The sequence below is a fragment of the Oryx dammah genome, unplaced genomic scaffold, assembly GCF_014754425.2.
Source record: "Oryx dammah isolate SB20612 unplaced genomic scaffold, SCBI_Odam_1.1 HiC_scaffold_2, whole genome shotgun sequence".
Taxonomy (NCBI): domain Eukaryota; kingdom Metazoa; phylum Chordata; class Mammalia; order Artiodactyla; family Bovidae; genus Oryx; species Oryx dammah.
In genome coordinates, this window is record NW_024070186.1 from 25052263 (window position 1) to 25074294 (window position 22032).

Here is a 22032-nt window from a genome sequence, read left to right on the forward strand (position 1 = left end):
CTGCAGTGATTTTGGAGCCCCAAAAAATAAAGTCTGACACTGTTTCTGCACCTATTTGCCATGAAGTGATGGGACCAGATGCCATGATCTTCGTTTTCTGAATGTTGAGCTTTAAGCCAACATTTTCACTCTCCTCTTTCACTTTCATCAAGAGGCTTTTTAGTTCCTCTTGACTTTCTGCCATAAGGGTGGTGTTATCTGCATATCTGAGGTTATTGATATTTCTCCCGGCAATCTTGATACCAGCTTGTGCTTCTTCCAGCCCAGTGTTTCTCTGATGTACTCTGCATATAAGTTAAATAAGGAAGCCGATAATGGCTTGCATTATGATATTTGCTTTTAAAAACAAAAAATCATTTTGTTCTTATATTTGATAAAAGAGTTTTAAGTTGTGGATCATTACCATGTATTAGCATCTACAAAGCTTATCTTTCTTATTTTGTTTCTCTTCTTTCTTTCTGTAACTGTAAATTTTGTTTCTACTGACCTTCCCTTAGGGCCATAAATAGGAGAATCTACTTCATGTTGGGCTTGGCCAAGCTGTGATAGGAAGGAAATGTGCGCAGATGAGAACCAGTCTGTCTCTCTCTTTTTAAAAAATTCTCCTTAGCTGACAGGAAGGAATTGGGAGGGACATAGTTTCCCTCAGGTATTTAGGCAAGCATGCTGTTACTTAATAGTTCTTGGTGTATATGTAGAAGAAGAAGTGTAATTTCTCCTTGAAAAAAGTAGTATGAGAATAAAGTGACTTTTGAGAATGTGACATGATTGAACATGGAGTATTATTGACTGCTTTATATTAATTTTTATTTCTTACTCAGCATTGTTATTCTACTCTAAAGGTAATTTAACAAATGAAGTTATTAACCGTACATTTAAATGCTTTAACTAGGCTTACCTTTTTTTTTTTTTAGATTTTTGAGGTATTGTTATTAGTTAATATTATTTAATTATTTAATATTAGTTTTTAAATGGAAGACAGTCGGAAAGAGATTGTCCTTGAATGGTTGAAGAGATCAAAGTTAGAACCAGAAATACTTAAGATTTTGTAAATAATTATTTATTTAAAGTATATTGACTAAAGGTGTTCAAGAAAATTAAGGTGACTTCTGTCAACATATGCTTTATAGTGATGAAGGCACAGAAAGGACCAAGGACATGCCTAGATAAACTTTTATGTCCTTTAAAAAAGGGTAGTGGTATCCTGAGACTATAGCAGATGTGACAGTAATTAACAAAAGACAGTGAAAAAACTAATACAGAGCAAGGAGAAAAAAAATCCCAGTTTTAGATACACCTTCACATAAATTTCAAAAGCTTTATTAGATACAGTTTTTTGTTATTAATACTCCTGGGAAACCTTCCATACTATTTTCTGATATTATTGAGACAGTTTTAGCTGTCTCAAGACTGTATCTTTTTAACTGTCTCGAGACTGTATTATTGAGACTGTTATCTATTTAAGTTCTAGGCTATCATTGTATTATATTACAATTATTGCTGTCTATTCCAAAGTACTTGGAAACATTCTGTTTTAAGGTAGTGACCTATAGTTAGCCTGTATAATGATGTAAATCCAGCTTTTGCCTTGGGTGGACAGCCTTCTGAATCCTGTTTTGGTAACTTAAATGTTCCATATAACTAATGAATTTGTTTCACAATGATTGTGCTGATGGAGATATTGTTTGAAGGTTAAGAAAGAAAAGGATAAAACAAAGGAAAGAATGAATACATGATGAAAAATAGAAAAATAGTACAGATGAACATAGTTCCAGGGCGGGGATAGAGATTCAGACAAACAGAACTCTGGGAGAAGAGGTTAGAAAAGGGGAGGGTGGGATGAACTGGGAGATTAGGTTTGACAGAAATACACTAACACGTGTGAAACAGATAGCTAGTGGGAACCCACAGTGCAGCACAGGGAGCTCAGCTTAGTGCTCTAGGATGACCTCGATGGGTGGGTGGGGGGTGTAGGATCCAAGGGAGCTCCCAGAGGGAGGGGGTATAGATATACATATTGCTGATTCACTTTGTTGTACAGCAGAAACTAACGCAACATTGTAAAGTAATTCTACTCCAATTAAAAAAGAATAAATACATTAATATATTTTCAACTACTGAAAAAAATATGCTTTAAATATGCGCTTTAAAACTTCTTCCAAAATAAATCTGAATAGTAAGGTCCTATTTGTGGCCATCACAATATCCTTGTTTTATAGTTCTGTTAGCTTTCAGGGAAAAAATGTTTTGGCAAGAGAAAAGCCTTAGGAAAACTTTCTATTGCCTGGGTGTGGGCCAGGTCACATGGATGGGGTGTGGGGAGTTTCAGTGTTGCAGAACCAGGAAGTTCACTGAAAATTATCCTGCTGTGTTAACAAACTAACGAAAGAGAACACGGGATTTTTTTTCAAAATGAATTGGCTAAAGGTGTTTAAAGATTTTTTCAGTAAGTTAATCTGTTTATTATATCTATAGCTTTCTTGTTTTTAAATTAGAATTTTCAGTTTGTGAATTTAAAGGAAAACTAAGAGAACATGGTGGTTTTATATAGGCTGGTGCTTTATGTTTGTGAATCATAAGCTAAGTGATTGGCAGTACATCAGATATTAATAGCTTTGACTTGATAAGTAAAATAATTTCAAATTTTTTAATATCAATATTTAAATAACAAATAGAAAAAGTATAAATGATTTGACTTTGATGTAGTTAGTTCTCTGAACTTAGCATAGACTTTTGAAATGAACTAAATAAATTGTAAACATATTAGGAGGAGAAAAAGGATTTAAGTAGCAAATTCCTTCATCTTCAGCATTTGAAGTAACATGATACTGTTACTGCTTTTTACTTAGACTTTAGAGGACTGATGTAGAAGATAATGCTTAATGAAGGCACCAGTATAGAGGGTATTTTAATTTAATTGGTGTCAGAGTGCTAGAAATTGCTGTTTTGGTTAATGTGAGATTTGATAGTTTGAAATGAATTGTGAGAGCAGCTGCATACAAAGAATTTGAAAACATAGACAGAAAGTAGTGAACTCTTGGATTGCTTTGAGTCGAGGTTTTAAAATGATTCTGATACTAACAAAGAACCTAAATTGTAGATCTGCTGATAGCCTCTTTTTACTCCTATGATAGTGAACTTAATTTGGTCTCTTTGAACAGTTGCTCAGTGGTTCTAGAAAAATGAACAGAGATATTGTTGTAGAACTCTCTTATGTGTAAGGAGTCTAAGGAAACAGTAACCTGTCAGGAGATTTTGGGGCAAAGAGCAAAATGGAAAGGGATCAAGCACTTCATCAGCAAAAAAGCTGTAATATTAAGACTCTTTTTTTTTTTTTTTTTCCGGTAACTTTGGTGGCCAAATGAATCCTTTTGGAATATGTCTCTCTTGGTTACTTTTTGAGGAGTTGTTAAAATTTTAGATCCATTTTTGGGAGTTAGTTTTCCTTTTAAAGAGTTTATTTATTCATTCATTCATTTTCAACATTTTTATTGAGAAACTACCTACTGCAAGCCAGAGAAAAACTAATTGTCACAGAACTTAGATTCTGATGGGGAGGAAGGTGATGGTTGTTACTTATTGTTAATATTTCTTAAGTTTGATTTTAAGTGATACCATAAACCAACTAGAAGTGATATAAAAAGGATATACTGTATCACTGATGCAGTGATTTAATATATACCATCAATATAAAATTATCATTGAACCTTAGAAAGTTGATAGTTATTCTTAAATACATTTGTAGACTTAGAGTCAGGATTTGAGATTGATAAAATATTCGTTTCCTCACTGCTTACAGTAAGCCGAAATTTTTACTAATTTAGTTTTATAGCTTGTTAGAATAGAAATAGGCTGTTCACCCACTGTTTCCCTGAACGGACTTGAAACATAGAGGAAACAATATTTGTTCTCCTTGTGTGGTAGGCAACTAGAACCCTTGAGAACAGAAAGGGCATTGTTTCAGATAAAGCAGAGAAGAATAAAAAGCAGTAATTTATCTTATTTCATATAAATCAGATAAAACTGATAAAAATACAAAAAAAATTAAATAAAAACCTCTGTTGGAAAGAGCATCATTTGTAATATTTAGAATTCCTTCATTCTCCTCCCAGATATATCACTTATTAGCCATGTGACCAAGGGTGTATAACTTTCCTGATTTCCTGTTTCTTATTTGTAAAGGAGAGAGCTGGGCAAGACCAGATGATCTTGGAAATTCCCTATTGACTCTGAAAATCTTATAGTTCTGGTACACAGCTGATCAGCCTTACATGTGTCATAGAAATCAGGGGAAAATCCATAAGGGAGAAACTAGTTTTGAAGAAATAGGAACATAACAGAATTATAGTTCCCTAAAGAATTAGCAAGAATCAGTATTATTATTTTTGCTGTGCTGGGTCTTCATTGTGGCACATAGGCTTCTCGTTGCAGAGCACACAGGGCTCAGTAGTTGAGGCATGTGGGCTTAACTGCATACAGCATATGGGATTTTCATTCACTGACCAGGGATTGGACCCGCCTCTCCTGCATTAGAAGGGGGATTCTTAACCACCTTCACAGAAGTGCCCTGTCAGACTCATTCTGTTGAACATTTATTTACTGTGTGATTTAGGTGGAGGGGAAATGACATCCTTAAAGTAAAGACCTAATGATGGAAGTGTAACTAGTACATTGAGTTCAGAAATACATTTGAAAGCTAAAACCTGAGACACAGATTAATAGAGACAGACATTAATGTTAAAGCCTACATTAACTTTTTTAAAGGGATTGAAAAATTGCTGAGACTCTGTCCTGGCAGTGGTTTACATGAGTAAAAGACTTGGCAGGAGCTGCTGTGATAATGTATGTGCTAAAAAAAAAACTCTCAACATGTTATATGATGGTATTGATTCAAATTTTTGAGGTGCTCAGGTGAAGGGCTGCAGTGTGTGCTGGCCAAATAAAACATGACATAGTCTATTCATTTTGGGGAGCTATACTTTAACAGTGGTTTTGAGAAACTCAGGTGCTTCCAAATACTGGCATCAGGTTTATCAAAGGATTTGGAAACCAGGTTACATAATGAATAGTTAATGGGTACAAAGATTTGTCTTAACTATCCTATAGGAGAGGTCAACTATTTTATAAAGATGAAATATTCATAGTGCTTCGCTAGATTCTTAAAAACTCTTGAGGAGTTAATAGTACATTGTTTTGGTCAAGAAACGGTGCTATAGGAAGAAAGAAGTAAGACCTAGTGGATTGGAGTGGAAGGGGAAGAGTGTGAGTGAGGGGAAGATTGAAAGCTATACTAATGCTTTTGGTTTTTTTAAACAAAGCTAATGATAGAAATGACTACCTCAGAGTTACGCACGTCTTGAGTTCATAGACCTGAGTATTTCCCTCCCAACCCTGGCCACGTCCAGCTATTTCATGCTATAGTAAAAAAAAAAAAAAGTATAGTAAAAAAAAATGCTTATTTTTTAAAAAATAAATTCTGGAAGCACTAGGAGGTAGGAAAATATCAATAATCATCACCATCGATTGAGTGCCTGCTGTGTGCTATGTACTGTGCTGAGTGCTTTCCATATAAACTTTAAAAAATTCATTACAAATTTTTCTGAGATAGGTAGTTACTCTGCACCACATTTCACAAACAAGGAAAGTGGAGTTTAAAGAAGGTTAAATAACTTGACCAAGTTCTGATTAATCTGTAAGTAGCACCATTGAAATTTAAACTTAGGGTCTCTTGTTAAAGAGTTTTCCTAGTGCACACATTACATGTATGACTATAGCGTTAGAGTCAGATTAAGTAATGGATTGGCAGGATTTGCTGCAAAAGGGTCTGATTAAAATTAGGATTGTGGTGAACCAGCTGAAGTTGAGGAAAATTTAGAAAAGATTATACATTAATCTGAGGGAGCCTGCTTGTTGATGTGATGTGATGTGAAAGTCACTCAGTCGTGTCTGACTCTTTGCGACCCCATGGACTATACAGCCCATGGAATTCTCCAGGCCAAAATACTGGAGTGGGTAGCCTTTCCCTTTTCCAGGGGAATCTTGCCAGCCCAGGTCTCCCGCATTGCAAGCGGATTATTTACCAGCTGAGCCACAAAGGAAGCCCAAGAATACTGGAGTGGGTAGCCTATCCCTTCTCTAGCAGATCTTCTTGACCCAGGAATCGAACTGGGGTCTCCTGCATTGCAGGCGGATTGTTTACCAACTGAGCTATCCAGGAAGCCCTGTGTTGTTGAAATGATCTAATTGCTGTTGATTATAACATACTTGAGAAATTGAGATAATAATATTTTACATTTGTGTAATTTTGTAAAGTGCATTTGCATCTACTCTCTCATTGATAAAACATGAGATTAGAAGGACTGTTTTTAAGCAGTGGAAACAAATAAACAAGCCCTTCCTAAAGATTTGTAAGCAGGGGAAAAAGCAAACCATCGGTTTTGCATGCATTTGTATCATCCACATGGTAAACAGGACTTTGTGTTGCACAGAAAACAGATATTCTAAGTTTATATTTTCTGTGAACTATGTCTGGCCTCTAAGATTAAAATAAGTTGTTTTGATTGTTTCCCACTTGGGCTTTAATTGTTGGGTCTGTCTAGAAATTCATTCTTTTTTTTGGGCAAGGTACAATTAGTCTTAGACCATTATCTTTTTCAGAATAAAAAAAATATTTTAGAACTAGTCTTCCATTTTCAGGTTTAAATTTTGCATTTGCTTATATCAATATTCAATTTAATCAATTTAATAAACCCATTGATCATCTTCCTATATAGGAAATGCAAAAGATCAGTGAGATAGTAAAATAATCCTCTCTGGAAGCTTATAATCTGGTAGATAGGGTTAAAAGATAAACACAGGAAATGCTAGCATACAAGTACCTCAGAAATACAGAATACTAAAACAAAAATACTTTAAAAAAATGGAGAGCTTATATATCATGGGAGGTGAGGATAGAGAATGAAGGATGTTGAAAAACACAAAGCAGGAAGATAAAATAATAAAGTTGTTATTTGAAATGACACTTCTTGAATGGGTAGATTCTTTAAAAGACAGAATTTTTAATAAGGTTTTGGGAAAAAACTAGCAAACGAGGTAAACTAAGTCAGAATTAGATATTTCCACATTTTTATTAAACTTTAGTTTCAGTGCAGGGCGTTACAGAAAGATGCTTTTATTTAACATTTACTCCTGTGTACTGTGCTATTCCTTTACATTATTTTATTCAGTTCTCATAACACTCATGGTAAGTGCTATTTACTCCATTTCTGAGCTCTGAAAAGTGAAATAGCTTGCTCAAGATGGCATGGTTAGTAAGACGCACACCTGGGATTTGAACCCAAAGGCCTATAATGTTTCAAGGCCTCTACTGTTTTCTATAGTCTATAACATAAACCTGGAAAGGAAGGTTTGAGGACATCCTGTAGAGGACTGTAGACTCTAGGCACAGTTGTTGTTGTTTAGTCCCTAAGTCGTGTCCGACTCTTGGTGATCCCATGAACTGTAGCCTGTCAGCCTCCTCTGTCCATGGGATTCTCCAGGCAAGAATACCTGAGTGGGTTGCCATTTCCTTCTCCAGGGGATCTTCCCGACCCAGGAATCGAACCCGGGTCTCCTGCATTACAGGCAGATGATTTACCAACTGACCTGTGAGGGAAGCTCTAGGCACAGTATTTCTTTTAATTTGTTAGGCAGAAGAGACACTATTGGCTTTGGCGCAATCAGTTCAGTTTAGTCGCTCAGTTGTGTCTGACTCTTTGAAACCCCATGGATGCAGCACGCCAGGCTTCACTGTCCATCACCTACTCCTGGAGCTTGTTTAAACTCATGTCCATCAATTTGGCGATGCCATCCAGCCTCCATCCATCTCATCCTCGTTCCCTTCTCCTGCCTTCAATCTTTCCCAGCATCAGGATCTTTTCCAGTGAGTCAGTTTTGTGCATCAGGTGGCCAAAGTATTGGAGCTTCAGCTTTAGCATCAGTCCTTCCTATGAATATTCAGGACTGATTTCCTTTAGGATTGACTGGTTTGATCTCCTTGCAGTCCAGAGGACTCTCAAGAGTCTTCTCCAGCACCACAGTTTGAAGGCATCAATTCTTCAGTGCTTAGTCTTCTTTATAGTCCAACTCTCACATCCATACATGAGTACTGGAAAAACCATAGCTTTGATGAGACAGCCCTTTGTTGGTAAAGTAATGTCTCTGCTTTTTAATATACTGTCTAGGTTGGTCATAGCTTTTCTTCCAGGGAGCAGGCATCTTTTAATTTCATAGATGCAGTCACCGTTCATAGTGATTTGGAGCCAAGAAAATAAAGTCTGTCACTGTTTCCATTGTTTCCCCATCTATTTGCCATGAAGTGATGGGACTGGATGCCATGATCTTTGTTTTTTGAATGTTGAGTTTTAAGCCAACTTTTTCACTCTTATGTTTCACTTTTAAGAGGCTCTTTAGTTCCTCTTCACTTTTTGCCATAAGTGTGTTGTCATCTGCATATCTGAGGTTATTGATATTTCTCTCTGCAGTCTTGATTCCAGTTTGTGCTATAATAGGTCATGTAATTGTAGCTGTAATATAAAGTCAGACTGGATGATATGGGTGATGGTTTGAAGTGAGATAGACTAGATTAGTACAAGAAATAGGAAAAGAAAACTAGAGGGTAGTGACGGCTCAAGCACGACATGGGCCTGAACTAGAACATGAATAGTAGAAATGGAAAGTTTTGACAGAAAGGACATGTGATGACTTTAAGAAATTGATGTGAGAATCTTTTAAGAAGGTAATTTTTATGATGTAAAGTTCATGAAGTTAATTAACCATTTTAAAGTGTGTAATTCAGCGTTATTTAGTCCATTAACAGTGTTGTGCAACCACTGCATCTGTCTAATTCCAAACTATTTTCATCACTCTGAAAGGAAACTATTCCCACTCAACAGTTGCTCCCATTACTCCTTCCCTACAGCCCCTGGCAACCACTAATCGGCTTTCTGTCTATACAGAGTTACCTACTCTGGCTATGTTGTATAATATGTAATCATTATATGACATAACCAGAGTAGATAATATTGAATCATACAATATTAACCTTTTGTGTTTAGTTTCTTTCACTCAGCACACTGTTTTTGAGGTTCATCCATGTTGTAGCATGTATCACTACTTCATCCCTTTTATGGCTGAATAATATTGCCTTTAGGATGGACTGGTTGGCTCTCCTTGCAGTCCCAGGGACTCTCAAGAGTCTTCTCCAACATCACAGTTCAAAAGCATCAGTTCTTCGGCCCTCAGCTTTCTTCACAGTCCAACTCTCACATCCATACATGATCACTGGAAAAACCATAGCCTTGACTAGACGGACCTTTGTTGGTAAAGTAATGTCTCTGCTTTTGAATATGCTTTCTAGGTTGGTCATAACTTTCCTTCCAAGGAGTAAGCGTCTTATAATTTCATGGCTGCAGTCACCATCTGCAGTGATTTGGGAACCCCAAAAAATAAAGTCTGACACATTTTCCACTGTTTCCCCATCTATTTCCCATGAAGTGATGGGACCAGATGCCATGATCTTCGTTTTCTGAATGTTGAGCTATAAGCCAACTTTTTCACTCTCCTCTTGCACTTTCATCAAGACCATCCTAAAGGAGATCAGTCCTGGGTGTTTATTGGAAGGACTGATGTTGAAGCTGAAACTCCAATACTTTGGCCATCTCATGCAAAGAGTTGACTCATTGGAAAAGACCCTGATGCTGGGAGGGATTGGGGGCAGGAGGAGAAGGGGACGACAGAGGATGAGATGGCTGGATGGCATCACCGACTCAATGGACATGAGTTTGGGTGAACTCTGGGAGTTGGTGATGGACAGGGAGGCCTGGCGTGCTGGGATTCATGGGGTTGCAAAGAGTCGGACACGACTGAACTGAACTGAATATTGCCTTACATGGATATACAGCACATTTTTGTTTATCCATTCATCTGTTGGTGTACATTTGGGTTGTTTCTATCTTTTGATTGCTGTGACTAGGAAGCTGTGAACATTTATACACAAGTATTTGTTTTAATTCCTGTTTTCATTTTTTTTGAGTATATACCTAGGAGTGGAATTATGGTAGTTCTGTGTTTAACATTTAAGGAACCATCATCTGTTTCCCTTGGCATTTGTACCATTTTACATTTTGCCCAGTAAAAGGGGTTCCAGTTTCTACATATCCTCATCAACACTTGTTTTCCTTTTTTTTGGTTTGGTTTAATTTGGTTTTATTATAGCCATCCTAGTAAGATGTGAAATGGTATTTCATTGTTATTTTGATTGGCATTTCTGTAATGACTAATGATACTGAGCATCTTTTCAAGTGCTTTCGAGGTATTTGTATACCTTCTTTGGAGAATTACTTATTCAAGTCCGTTATCCATTTTTGAGGTAAGTTTTTCTTTTTGTTGTTAGGTTCTACAAGTGCATTATACATTCTGGATATAGATTCTTATCAGAATTATATTTGCAAGTATTCTTTTCTAATTCTGTAGGTTGCCTTTTCATTTTCTTGATATTGTCCTTTGCACAAATGGTTTTTTTTTTAAGTGAAGTATAGTTTATTATTATTATTTGAGGTCAAGTCTGAGAATCTGTTGCTAAATCCAAGGTCAGAAAGACTTTTCCCTAAGTTTTCTTCTGAGAGGTTTTATGTTTTAACTCTTTTATTTTCATGATCTGTTTATTTTGAGTTGATACTTGTATGTGGTGTGAAGTAGAAATCCAGTTTCATTCTTTTGCATGTGGATATCCAGTTGTCCCAGCATCATTTGTTAAAGAGACTGTTCTTTCCTGTATTAAAATGGTCTTGGCATCCTTCTCGTGGTCAGAGTCAAAAGTCTGCTGACCGTAGATGGATGGTTTTATTTCATTACTCTCAATTCTGTTCCATTGGTCTGTTTTCGTTCCTTGTGTGCCAGTGCTACACTGTTTTGATTACTGTGCCTTTGTAGTAAATTTTGAAATTGGGAAATATGAGTCTTCCAACTTTGTTTTCCATTTTTAAGATTTTCTTTTGGCTATTTGGGGGTCTTTTATAATTCCATATGAATTTTAGGGTCAGCTTTTTCTATTTCTGAAAAAAGGGGGGTACTTTGATAAGGATTACACTGAATCTGTGCATCACTTTGGACAGTATAGTCATCCCTTGGTATCTGCTAGGTTTTGGTTCCAGTATCCCCTGCAAATACCAAAATTTAACCGATAATCCTTGTACAGACAGCATAGTATTTGCATATGCTCTACACATACTCTCCCATATATGTTAAATCATCTCTGGGTTACTTGTAATACCTAATACAATGTAAATTCTATGTAAATAGTTGCTGATGATGGCACATGCAAGTTTTCCTTTTTGGAACTTTCTAAAATTTTTTTCTGAAAAAATTTTTTTTAATTTTAAGATTTTTATGTTTTTTACCTCAGGCTGCTGCATCAATTAATTTCAGCAGAAAACACCCTAACCCTGAAAATGCTGCAAGTCAGGTGAAAGCAAGGCAAGCCACTGTGCCAGTCCTTCATTCAGGTAGCTGCCTGAGAGCTTGAAACCCACAATTACAATTCTTTGTGAGAAAGATCTGTATTACTCTCTCTGACATTATTAGTTTAGGTTGCTGTCCTCACAGTCACAGCTGATATGGAATTAAGAGATACTTAGGCAGACAACTTCAGAGAAGGCAATGGCAACCCACTCCAGTACTCTTGCCTGGAAAATCCCATGGACAGAGGAGCCTGGTAGGCTGCAGTCCATGGGGTCGCTAAGAGTCAAACACGACTGAGTGACTTCACTTTTACCTTTCACTTTCATGCATTGGAGAAGGAAATGGCAATCCACTCCAGTGTTCTTGCCTGGAGAATCCCAGGGACGGGGGAGCCTGGTGGGCTGCCATCTATGGAGTTGCACACAGTCGGACACGACTGAAGCAACTTAGCAGCAGCAGCAGTCAGACAACTTAAAATGCTACCATGCTCTCTTACTACACAGCAGCAGCTTCTTTCTTCATTAAGCCTTGCCCTAGTTATTGTAAGTTCCTTACTGGATTCTAGAGTTCCATAAAAGTTGATTTTGCCAGTATTCACAAGCTCATTAATTACTCTTTTGGAAGGATGGAACCCTAGAGTTCCCTACAGTGCCAGAAATCCCTGATTTACAAATTTTTCATAATCATGATATATCATTAGCCAGAAGGAAGGAAATTAGGAGGGGAGGGTGTTAGTTGATTTATGGATATTAGAGAGATTATTTTCATTTGGACACGGCGGTTGTATTTGAGGTGCTCATGGTGCTTTCTGTAGATGACTAGTGGCAGTTGGAATTATAATGTGTAAGTTCCAGCTTGGAGCTGCAAAGAGACCTTGGAATCTTCTCTTTGGAAGTTACAGAAAATGAAAGTGATTTCCTTGAAGTAGAGGCTAAGTCCAAGCATGGTATTTTGGGAAATACTTTGAACTAAGAATCATTCACTTACTCTTTCAGCAGACATTCCCTTTGTTCCTGCTACTAGTATAGTTACTGCTAAGTGCTGGAGAGACAAGGTAGTAAAATTCAGTTTACTGCCCCAGGACACTTACTGTTTTATTAAGATGGACAAGTAGGCAAGTAAAAATGCAGTTTTTATAACAAGATTTACAGGAGCCCAGACAGAGGAACACAAAAATACTTAAACAGGTCAGTGAGGAAAACAACATACTCTCAGGGAAATTAAAGGAGAAAATGTAGAGAGTAATCTGTGATCTTGGTTCTGTGTAGAGAGTTTGAAAAGACTGAGGACTCTAAAATGGTCTGATTTGCAGTGAAAAGATGACAGTTGTAACTGAGTAGTTTTGGTGGAGATGAAGAACCAGGTTATAACGAGTTAGGAGTGAGTGGGTGGCAAAAAAGTTGAAGGAGAAAGGGAAGACAACCTTTTAAGAATGATGTAGTTAAAAAACAATAGCAGAGTTGTGTTAACTCTATTTTGGAATAGAAGTGATCTAAGTGTTTTTCTAGACTTTGGGAGTGAGTAGGAGGAAAACACATCTGGATGGCCAAGAGTCCCAAAAAGAGGCAGGAAAGATGGTATTAAGAGTCCAAAAGGATTAGAGGTTGGGAACTTGGCAGAAGAAAAAAAAGGGTAATGAGAAAGAATTTTGAGATAGAAAGTATTTGAGAATTTTTCTCTTTTCAGTAAAAGGAGAACACAAACTCATATGCTAAAGTTGCTGTAGCATACATGTACGATGATAGTACCATTTGGTTATTTTTTTGATTCTTTTAACAAATATATATTAAGCATCTCCTGTGTACTAAGGCACTGTGAGATCCTTGGGATTATATCCGTGAACAGAGTCAGCAAAAATCTCTGCTGTTTTGGAGCTTATTTATATGTGAATTGGATGAAGACAGATAAGCAAGTAAATAGTATATTATTGTAAAATAAGCATGAAGTAAATAGAGCAACCTGAGTCTTGGAAACTAAGAAAGCAAATGGGAGGATTACCCAGACATAACTAGAATTTTATATTGCATATCAAATTGTAATTTAAGTTACTATTTAATTTCTATACAGCTATAGACTCTTGGTTAATAAAGAAGAACTTGGGTTTGCTGGAGCGTTTATGTATTTAGATTGTAGATATGTGGGAAATAATTGAATATTTACATTTAAGAGACAGTTTATTAATTTTAGGGCAACTTTAGAATTATACAGTTACTTCAGGATCTTTAACATGAGAAAAGAGAATTTATGAGGGGGGGGTCAAAAGTAACAAACTTCCAGTTATAAATAAGTCATGAGAATGTAAAGAAAGAAGAAGAGTGACATGGAGAGGAGGAGGGAGGGTAAAAAACTTAGTTACTGAGTTGAAGATCCTTTTGTAATGAATGAATTGGTGTTTCTTGTTTTTCATTGTTTTATATTCTCATTACCCTTTTTTATTTAAACAGGCATTGGAAAAGTGAAAAGAAAACCTAGTGTGCCAGATTCTGCATCTCCTGCTGATGATAGCTTTGTTGACCCAGGGGAACGTCTCTATGACCTCAACATGCCTGCTTATGTAAAATTTAACTATATGGCAGAGAGAGAGGATGAATTATCATTGATAAAAGGGACAAAGGTGATCGTTATGGAGAAATGCAGTGATGGGTGGTGGCGGGGTAGCTACAATGGACAAGTTGGATGGTTCCCTTCAAACTACGTGACTGAGGAAGGCGACAGTCCTTTGGGTGACCATGTGGGTTCTTTGTCCGAGAAGTTAGCAGCAGTCGTCAGTAACCTAAATACTGGGCAGGTGCTGCATGTGGTTCAGGCTCTTTACCCATTCAGCTCGTCCAATGACGAAGAACTCAACTTTGAGAAAGGAGATATAATGGATGTTATCGAAAAACCTGAAAATGACCCTGAGTGGTGGAAATGCAGGAAGATCAATGGAATGGTTGGTCTGGTGCCAAAAAACTATGTTACCATTATGCAGAATAATCCATTAACATCAGGTTTGGAACCATCGCCTCCACAGTGTGATTACATTAGGCCTTCACTTACTGGAAAGTTTGCTGGCAATCCGTGGTATTATGGGAAAGTCACCAGGCACCAAGCAGAAATGGCATTAAATGAAAGAGGGCATGAAGGTGATTTCCTCATTCGTGATAGTGAATCTTCGGTAAGTTGGTTTTCAAAGGTAAATGGAAATAGAGCCCTGGATATTAAAAAAAATAAATGGAAGACCAGAGAGGTTTAGTGGCTTCCGTAAAATTAACCAGGTAGTATATTTGTTAACATGTGAAGTTTCTGAGTAAAGTCAATGTTCTTTGCAGGTATATTTATTTTTAGTAAAATACAGCCTTAAACAGGATTATTAGGCCTTGTCTAGTTCTGTTGGTTTTGCCTTCCTGAAATATTTCTGTTGCATTAAACTGAAAAATGGAGAAAATTAAACACTGACTTTTTCACTGAGAACAATGCAGTAGATTAAACTGGAAAAACATTTCTTAAATTGCATAATCGGTACACTGTCGTCCTTATAATAAAGGAAATCCCTGAATTTAGAAAAAAAATCTATATTTGTTTCTGTATAAATACTTGTTTGGAAGTTGGAATACACTTTTAGGTACCTCAAAAACCCATTTGAACATGCACCATATTTGGAGGGCATTTACAATAATGATAAATTCTGTTCCCATAGTAGTGAAACAATAAAATTGTAAAACCATAAAAATTGAATAAGAAAATAGTTATGTGGGCTCTTGCATACTGTATAGGATTTTAGAATTTGACAATACTCATTTCCCTTAAAAATGACCTTTATTTTTCCTTGATAAAGGATATCACTACTTTTCCATGATTAGTATTAGCTTTGTGTGTATATATATTGTGTGTGTGTGTGTGTGTGCGTGTGTGCGCATGTGTGTAAGGGATGGGGGAAGAGAGAGCAAGATTGAAATTAATTGAGCCGCCTGCTGTGAAGTTCAGGAAATGAGGGTCTGTATGTAACCCCGCAGGAAGAGCAGGTGGTTGATGATAGGGAAGAGTAATGGGGTTTGTTTTCTGTTAGATGCCTGACCTGGCCCTGGTTTCCAGGACAAGCAATGGGCAGAAAGGCTAGGAAGGGAGTGACCCTGGAGTGGGTGGTAAATAACCATAAGATGTTTCCAAGAAACCCACTGTTTGAAACTTTGACAGTAACTGCATAAGAGGGTGATATAGACTATTCAAAAAAGTGTTAGCGTTAAAAAAAGAAAAAACTTAAGAAAGTAGCTTGATTGCAGAATACCTTGTATTTTCTTGTAGGTAATTGAGCATAGATATTAGCCAAAATATACCATTATTTTTAGTAGTAGAGATTTTAAAGTAGAGATCTCAAATAAGCATATTTTATTTGACTTGCACAGTGTTTTGAATCATTTGAATTCATTGTCAGTATTTAAATATTGGGAAGTTTCAAATAAAAATTTAGACATCAGACTTCCCTTTTAAAATTGGAAGACCTGTCAATGTTGAGCTGTATTCCTACAGGGCAACAGTTGCAGCTAAGTGGCCATGCACTGTTGTTCCTCCTATATAACCACCCTGGCCCTTGTTTATATTTCTTTCTTCCCCCTTACAGGCATTTTGATTTTATGACCTCTTAGAGTTTACATTAGTTCTCATTTTTGTGTCCTTCATCTTTGAGAATTCAGAGTATATATCAGCTATTCTGTAAGACAGCTACTGTTTGCTATTAATTGAAAAGGGGTTGATGTCTTGGATTTTCTGCTGTGTTTCTCCAGTAATTTGAATGAAGAGAAGATCTTACGAATCAAATGCTAAACTAAAGGATTTGCCATGGCGTTAGGGAGATTTTGATGTCTTAACTGGCTCAGTATTGAATCCTGGCTCTTTTAACTAGATAGATGATCTTGGACAACTCAGCTTCTCTTCAGCTTTTATTTTTTCATCTGTAAAATGGGTTTGTTTTGAGGCATAAAGGAGATAATTCATGTAAATAATTTAGCATTGTGCCTGGTGTTTAAAGTGCTCACATTTTAGCTGTTGTAGTTTATATAAAAATGCTAATAGATGTCTTTCAAAATGTTTTTTTCTCTTCTAGCCAAATGATTTCTCAGTATCACTAAAAGCACAAGGGAAAAACAAGCATTTTAAAGTACAACTAAAAGAGACTGTCTACTGCATTGGGCAGCGTAAATTCAGTACCATGGAAGAACTTGTAGAACATTACAAAAAGGCACCAATTTTTACAAGTGAACAAGGAGAAAAATTATATCTTATCAAGCATTTATCATGATACTGCTGACCGAAGTGAACTGCTGTACAGTTGTAATTCGTCATGTAATTGAAGACTGAGAAAATGTCAGTCCAGTCATGCTTGATTGGAAATTGCTGTTTCTAACTCTATATGAGAATTGACTATAATACATAAAATATTTTTATTATAATTCAGCCCATATATATACTACATACAGCAAGTATCTGCATAGAGCAGTTCCTTATCCTTGGTCTTCTGTTTTATTGTTTTCTTTGCTCTTCTCTTGCTTCTAATATTAAGGTTTTATATTTTGAACAAATGATGCAAATCTAAAGTCTTTATATGAAAGAATTTCTTTATTGCCTTTCCTTTATTTTCTTGTAAGGGCACCACCTTAGTTGGCTTCTGCAATGGTTTCTATTCATGTAAAATTATTATATCTATTATATCAACATATACCATATGCTAAAATAAATTTCTTGGAGAGTTAATCTTTTCTGTGACTAAATAGCAATAATAAATGGAAAATTAGACATTATTTTCAGCTATTAATATTTGTCACAAACCTGTGTAAATACCAAATATGTTGTGTCTGTCATTTTTCAGAATTCGTTTTCAGTTTAAAGCAAACCATATGGGACATAGGTTAGAAAATATATATCTTGTACAATTTAAATTTACAGCTGTTGGAAGCAAAAATCTCCAAATTCCTATGAATTTTTTTCCCCCACTTCTCTCTCATCTGGTTATTCAAGAGAAAAAAGCATTCTCAAGATGTTTAGCTTTTAACTGTAAATGAATGCCCTAGTGTTATTTTTTCCCCCTAGTGTTATTTAACCAAAGCGTCTAGTTTTTGAGTATGTTATATCTTGTCACTGTGAAAAAAAGCTATGGCCAAATTTTGAAGAAGTAGGTGACAATGAGATACTTGGTTCTCTCCCCTCTCCCCCCCCAAATCAGTAATAATCAGGCATAGTAGTTGTATTTTTATTTTCTTCATTCAGCTTTGAATTTTATTGACCAGGACACTAAAATTGATATATATTTGAGGAAAAGATGTGATGTGCTAATGCTTTGAGAAAATTTTTAGAATCTTCTTTTTGCAGATGCTTCTGTTACATTTTTATCTAGCAGAAGTTTGGGTATATAGGTAAGAGGCTGAGGCTTCTGTAGAGAATTTAATCTATTTCTGTACATCACAGAAGAAAACCAGTTACATTTTATGGCCACATCTCCCCCTTCCCTCTCCCCAAACACACCATTATAAATTCTGGAGATTTAAGGAAAGTACCTTCAATATTTTAATAGAAAATACTTCCTAAAACGGTTAAGTAATTAGGAGAAAGTCATGAGATTTAAAAAAATTTCACCAATGCTGCCTAGGCAAATGAACGTTTCCATTCTTTAATATATTATAAACAGACATTTAAGACACAAAATTACTGATCCTAAATTTGAAGTTGTCTAATTCATGAATTTCTTGATTTTGGTAGTTTTAGATTTATTTTGTTTTTTAATTCTCTAAATCTTCAAATCATTTAAAGACTACGTTGCCAGTGGGTGGCAGCCCTGACTTCTCCCTTAGGAGTTAGCAAATATAAACATTTTACAATTTTTTAAATCTTTATTACATCTGCTTTTAAAGCCTTTTAGTTTGTATTTCATTATCTTTCTCAGCCCCACTTTATTAAGATAATTATGAGTAGGCAGTTTAATGGAAACAAAAGTCACATGCTTACCTTTTTTGGCTGTAAAATCACTTGAATATAAATTGAGGAAAATAGTTTTAAAGTAGTTGTAAAATGACTTTAATTTTAAACATTTGATGATGCTTTCTTTTTATTCTCTACCTCTTTGTGGTTTCCCCTCCATCCAGTCTTCCTTACTTAAAAAATGGATGGTTGTTTAAAAAAAGAAAGGAGGATGATGGTTCAATTACTACTTTGTATCACAGACATGAGCTATTTATAGCAAACCCTGCTGAGCTGATGTCAAGCATTTTGAGAAAGAAGGAATGGAGTAGCACTGGAAACAGAATGCATATTTCTGTGCTATAATTAGATTTATAATAACTAGAGAATTCCTAGGAGATCCATGTGTGCCAATAATAGCTATTGTGTGCTCTTACTATATGATGGAAACCTCACTGGGAACTATTTAACTTTGCAGTTCAACATTTTATCAATTTTTTTAAAGTCTTAAAACCAATGTTTACATCAATGACTTTTTTAAAAGCATGAATTTTCTTAAGAACTGGAACCATTTTTAAAAACATCTACATAGCTAGCTAGTAGCAGGACTTCTATTAGAAACCACTTTTCCTCATTTCTAGCCTGTATACTTGTCTTGTGACACATTGGCCTCATTGTACCTGTTTTTAGACTAGGAGGAAGGTCCTGGAAAGAGCAATATTACAGAAATTTTCTTTCATCTGTGAGGAGATGCTTAGCTTTCAATTTAAATATTCATAACACACGTAACTGCCCCACAACCCACTTCTACAGATAACTTCAAATTCTTGGAAGAAGGATTTTCAGAACTTTATATAAGCTCAGTGACAGAAAGCTATTGCTTTATCTGTATTTAGTCAGAAGTCCTTAAGTTCAGCTGAATACATTCACACATATTACACACCTTTGACTATATACAGTAACACCTGGTACTTTTAAAGATGGTGTGTCACAGACACATCACTTAACAAAATCAGAAGGCTTTAGTGCAATCCATTGTAATTGCTGTAAGAATAAAACGCCTGGCTTTGGTTGGTAGAATGATGTCTTCATGGATATGTGGCTAGAGTAATGACCCATAAGTTGTCTCAGCTTTAATGCTTTAATTTTGTCATCTGATCTAGAGATGGCAAGAAGCGGGGCCGCTACCATCTGTGTAGATACATTTGTGAGAATTCCAAAAAGGCACGTCTTCCCCTGGCAAGACAGCCACTTTTGTTGTTAATAAGTCCAGAACTCAGCATCACCACCCTTCTCCCATCTTGCAAGATAACTCATTTCAGGATACAACCAAACAGGAATACAGTTCAACCTACAATGCTTAAAAAAATAATTGTTAACATTTTTTAATGGGGTGGGGAGGGGTTTACATAAATAGAGTTTTGGTTTCCCCTGAAAAATGACTGGATTTGAATTCTCACAAGGCATTGGATATAGTATGGATGTGCCCCATCTTTTTACCAATACATTAAAGATTAATAGCGTGAAACAGTGTTTCCCAACCTTTATCCTCCTAGTTCAGATCTCAAAATGCTGTTACTTCCTGTTTTTCCTGTAACTTGGAGTTTTGGGTTTGGAATCTAGAAACTTACCATTTTGCAGAAACATTTCAGTTGCAATGTCCAAATTAATAAATTAGGAATAAATATTACAGTATGCTTTAACTTTTCCACTTTAGTATTTTGCTAGAAGAAGAGATCCTTTGTAGTCTTATTTATCTAGATTCTTTAAATGTTTTTGAATAGTTTCACAATTGAAGTCACTTCTAACATAAAGCAAATTTGATACAGCACAAATGACATTCTCATTTTATGTTTTGAACAGCATCCAATGGACTTTTTGAAAATGCCATATTACTGCTTCTTGGGAAAATCAGTGTTTTTTTCTATTGCAAGGCAAGGTAGAAAAGCTTCTTCTGAAAAACTATTGGTTTTTAACAAGTTTATATGACTTAACTGTCATCTTCTGAACTCTTAACAGACCAGCACACTATGCATACTCCACACCCTAGTTTCTTATTGTTAAATGACCTAAAACCAATGACCAAAGAACTGAAATACATTTTTCTTATTTACTGTAGGGCTTCTTTTAATTTGGAAGTACTAATAAATATAGTTTGCTGAGACTTTAATGAGGACATAAATAGGGCTTAGTGAGGTTTTGAAGAGCAAGAGTTTTCGTTATCACTGGCCGTGTTCACAGAGATAAACCATCTTGTCTTTTAGAGTATGTATGTTGGTTTGAGCACTTACATTAATTATCTCGGATACTTCAGAATTGGCCTGATGCCTACAAAGGATTCACACAAACACTTAGTTTACCTAGCAGATTTTTTTAAACGTTTCCTCTCTCCAGGGAAAGCTGGTCTCAGTATTTTGAAATAATGTTGCAAATTTTATTTGTAGTTACAGAAGACAAAAAGTACTCAATTTCCACTCTCCCATGTATTACTGTGACTTTTGAACAGGAAAACAAACTTAGACAAGAATAGACATCTAAAGTAGTTTAGATATTGCTTTAAATAGATCTCTGGACTCAGAAAATATATTAAACTCTGTAGAATATTTGAAGATAGCTTTTGGGAAATTATGGAGACAGGTATATTCCAGAATGAGACTACAGAGTCTGTTAAATACTGGAATGGTTATGATTGATGTTTTTTGAGCATTTGTAGAAGAAATTAGTGATCTCTGAATAAATGTCTTTTCTTGGAAGAAGTAATGCAAACACACTTTTACTTGTTTTGATATGTTTTAGCCTATAGGTAAGGGGGATGGTGTAGAAGAGTTTCATCAGGGCATATGCTAATCACTTGGTGTCAAGATGAGAAAAATACTTTTTGGGCAGTTATATCTTATGTGTATAGTTTTGTGTCTGCTTAGGTTTTGGAAGATACTTATCCATCAACCAACCATCCAGCCACCTCACCTCAAATAATTTGATTGCATAGGTGCCAGACCATTCTAACTGAGCAATTTGAGAGTGAAGAGAAGGGACACGTTTGTCCAAAAGCACATTTCTCATGATGTAAAGCCTAATGGAGAAGTTCTGTGAAGAAGAACAGAGCAAGATGAGAGCGTGTGGTGTTAATTTATGTAGGATGGTCTAAGGAGATCTCATAAAATTGACATTGAGTGTACTGTGTGCCTCACCTAATCTCTGGTGACTAGCTTTAAACCAGTGAATGAGTGAAAATACAGCAGTCAAAATCATTTGAAAATTATGTTAAGATCTTCACTGTTACAGAGCATTGTTTCTGGTTTTCAAATTGTAAAATTGAATAAAGTGATGTTTGTTTTATTTAGGCATGGAACTTTTAACTGCAAAGTTCTATTTTGAATAAGGCCTGATTCTCCATCTTAAGAGGAGTTATTGGGGAATGTCACTTAGAATCAGTTATAACTACAGGAAGGAGGACAGTTTGTTGACAGACTTGAAGGTTTTAATTCATACCTGAAAGAAAGAATTGAGGTTAACATTCCTGATGTTCTGCACTGTGGCCAGACAATAAATGAGGCAGGAAATTGAAAAAGTAAAGTATGTTCAGAGGAGGTTGAAAAGGGG

The 22032-nt window shown here is 35.9% G+C and overlaps 1 protein-coding gene across 5 annotated transcripts in view; it reads left to right on the forward strand.

Moving 5' to 3' along the window:
* The window catches only part of NCK1 (NCK adaptor protein 1), a 77454-nt gene extending 55682 nt beyond the window's left edge, over window positions 1–21772 (forward strand). For 3 of the 5 annotated variants that reach the window (XM_040233197.1, XM_040233206.1, XM_040233214.1), the window contains exons 3-4: window positions 13944–14656; window positions 16583–17276. In XM_040233197.1, coding sequence (XP_040089131.1) covers window positions 13944–14656; window positions 16583–16777 — 908 coding nt within the window. In that variant the 3' untranslated portion in view covers window positions 16778–17276. Of the gene's footprint in view, window positions 1–446; window positions 2447–13943; window positions 14657–16582 lie in introns of those variants that run through there. The other 2 variants (XM_040233223.1, XM_040233190.1) reach the window with 2 other exon arrangements.
* The last annotated feature ends 260 nt before the right edge of the window (window positions 21773–22032 follow it).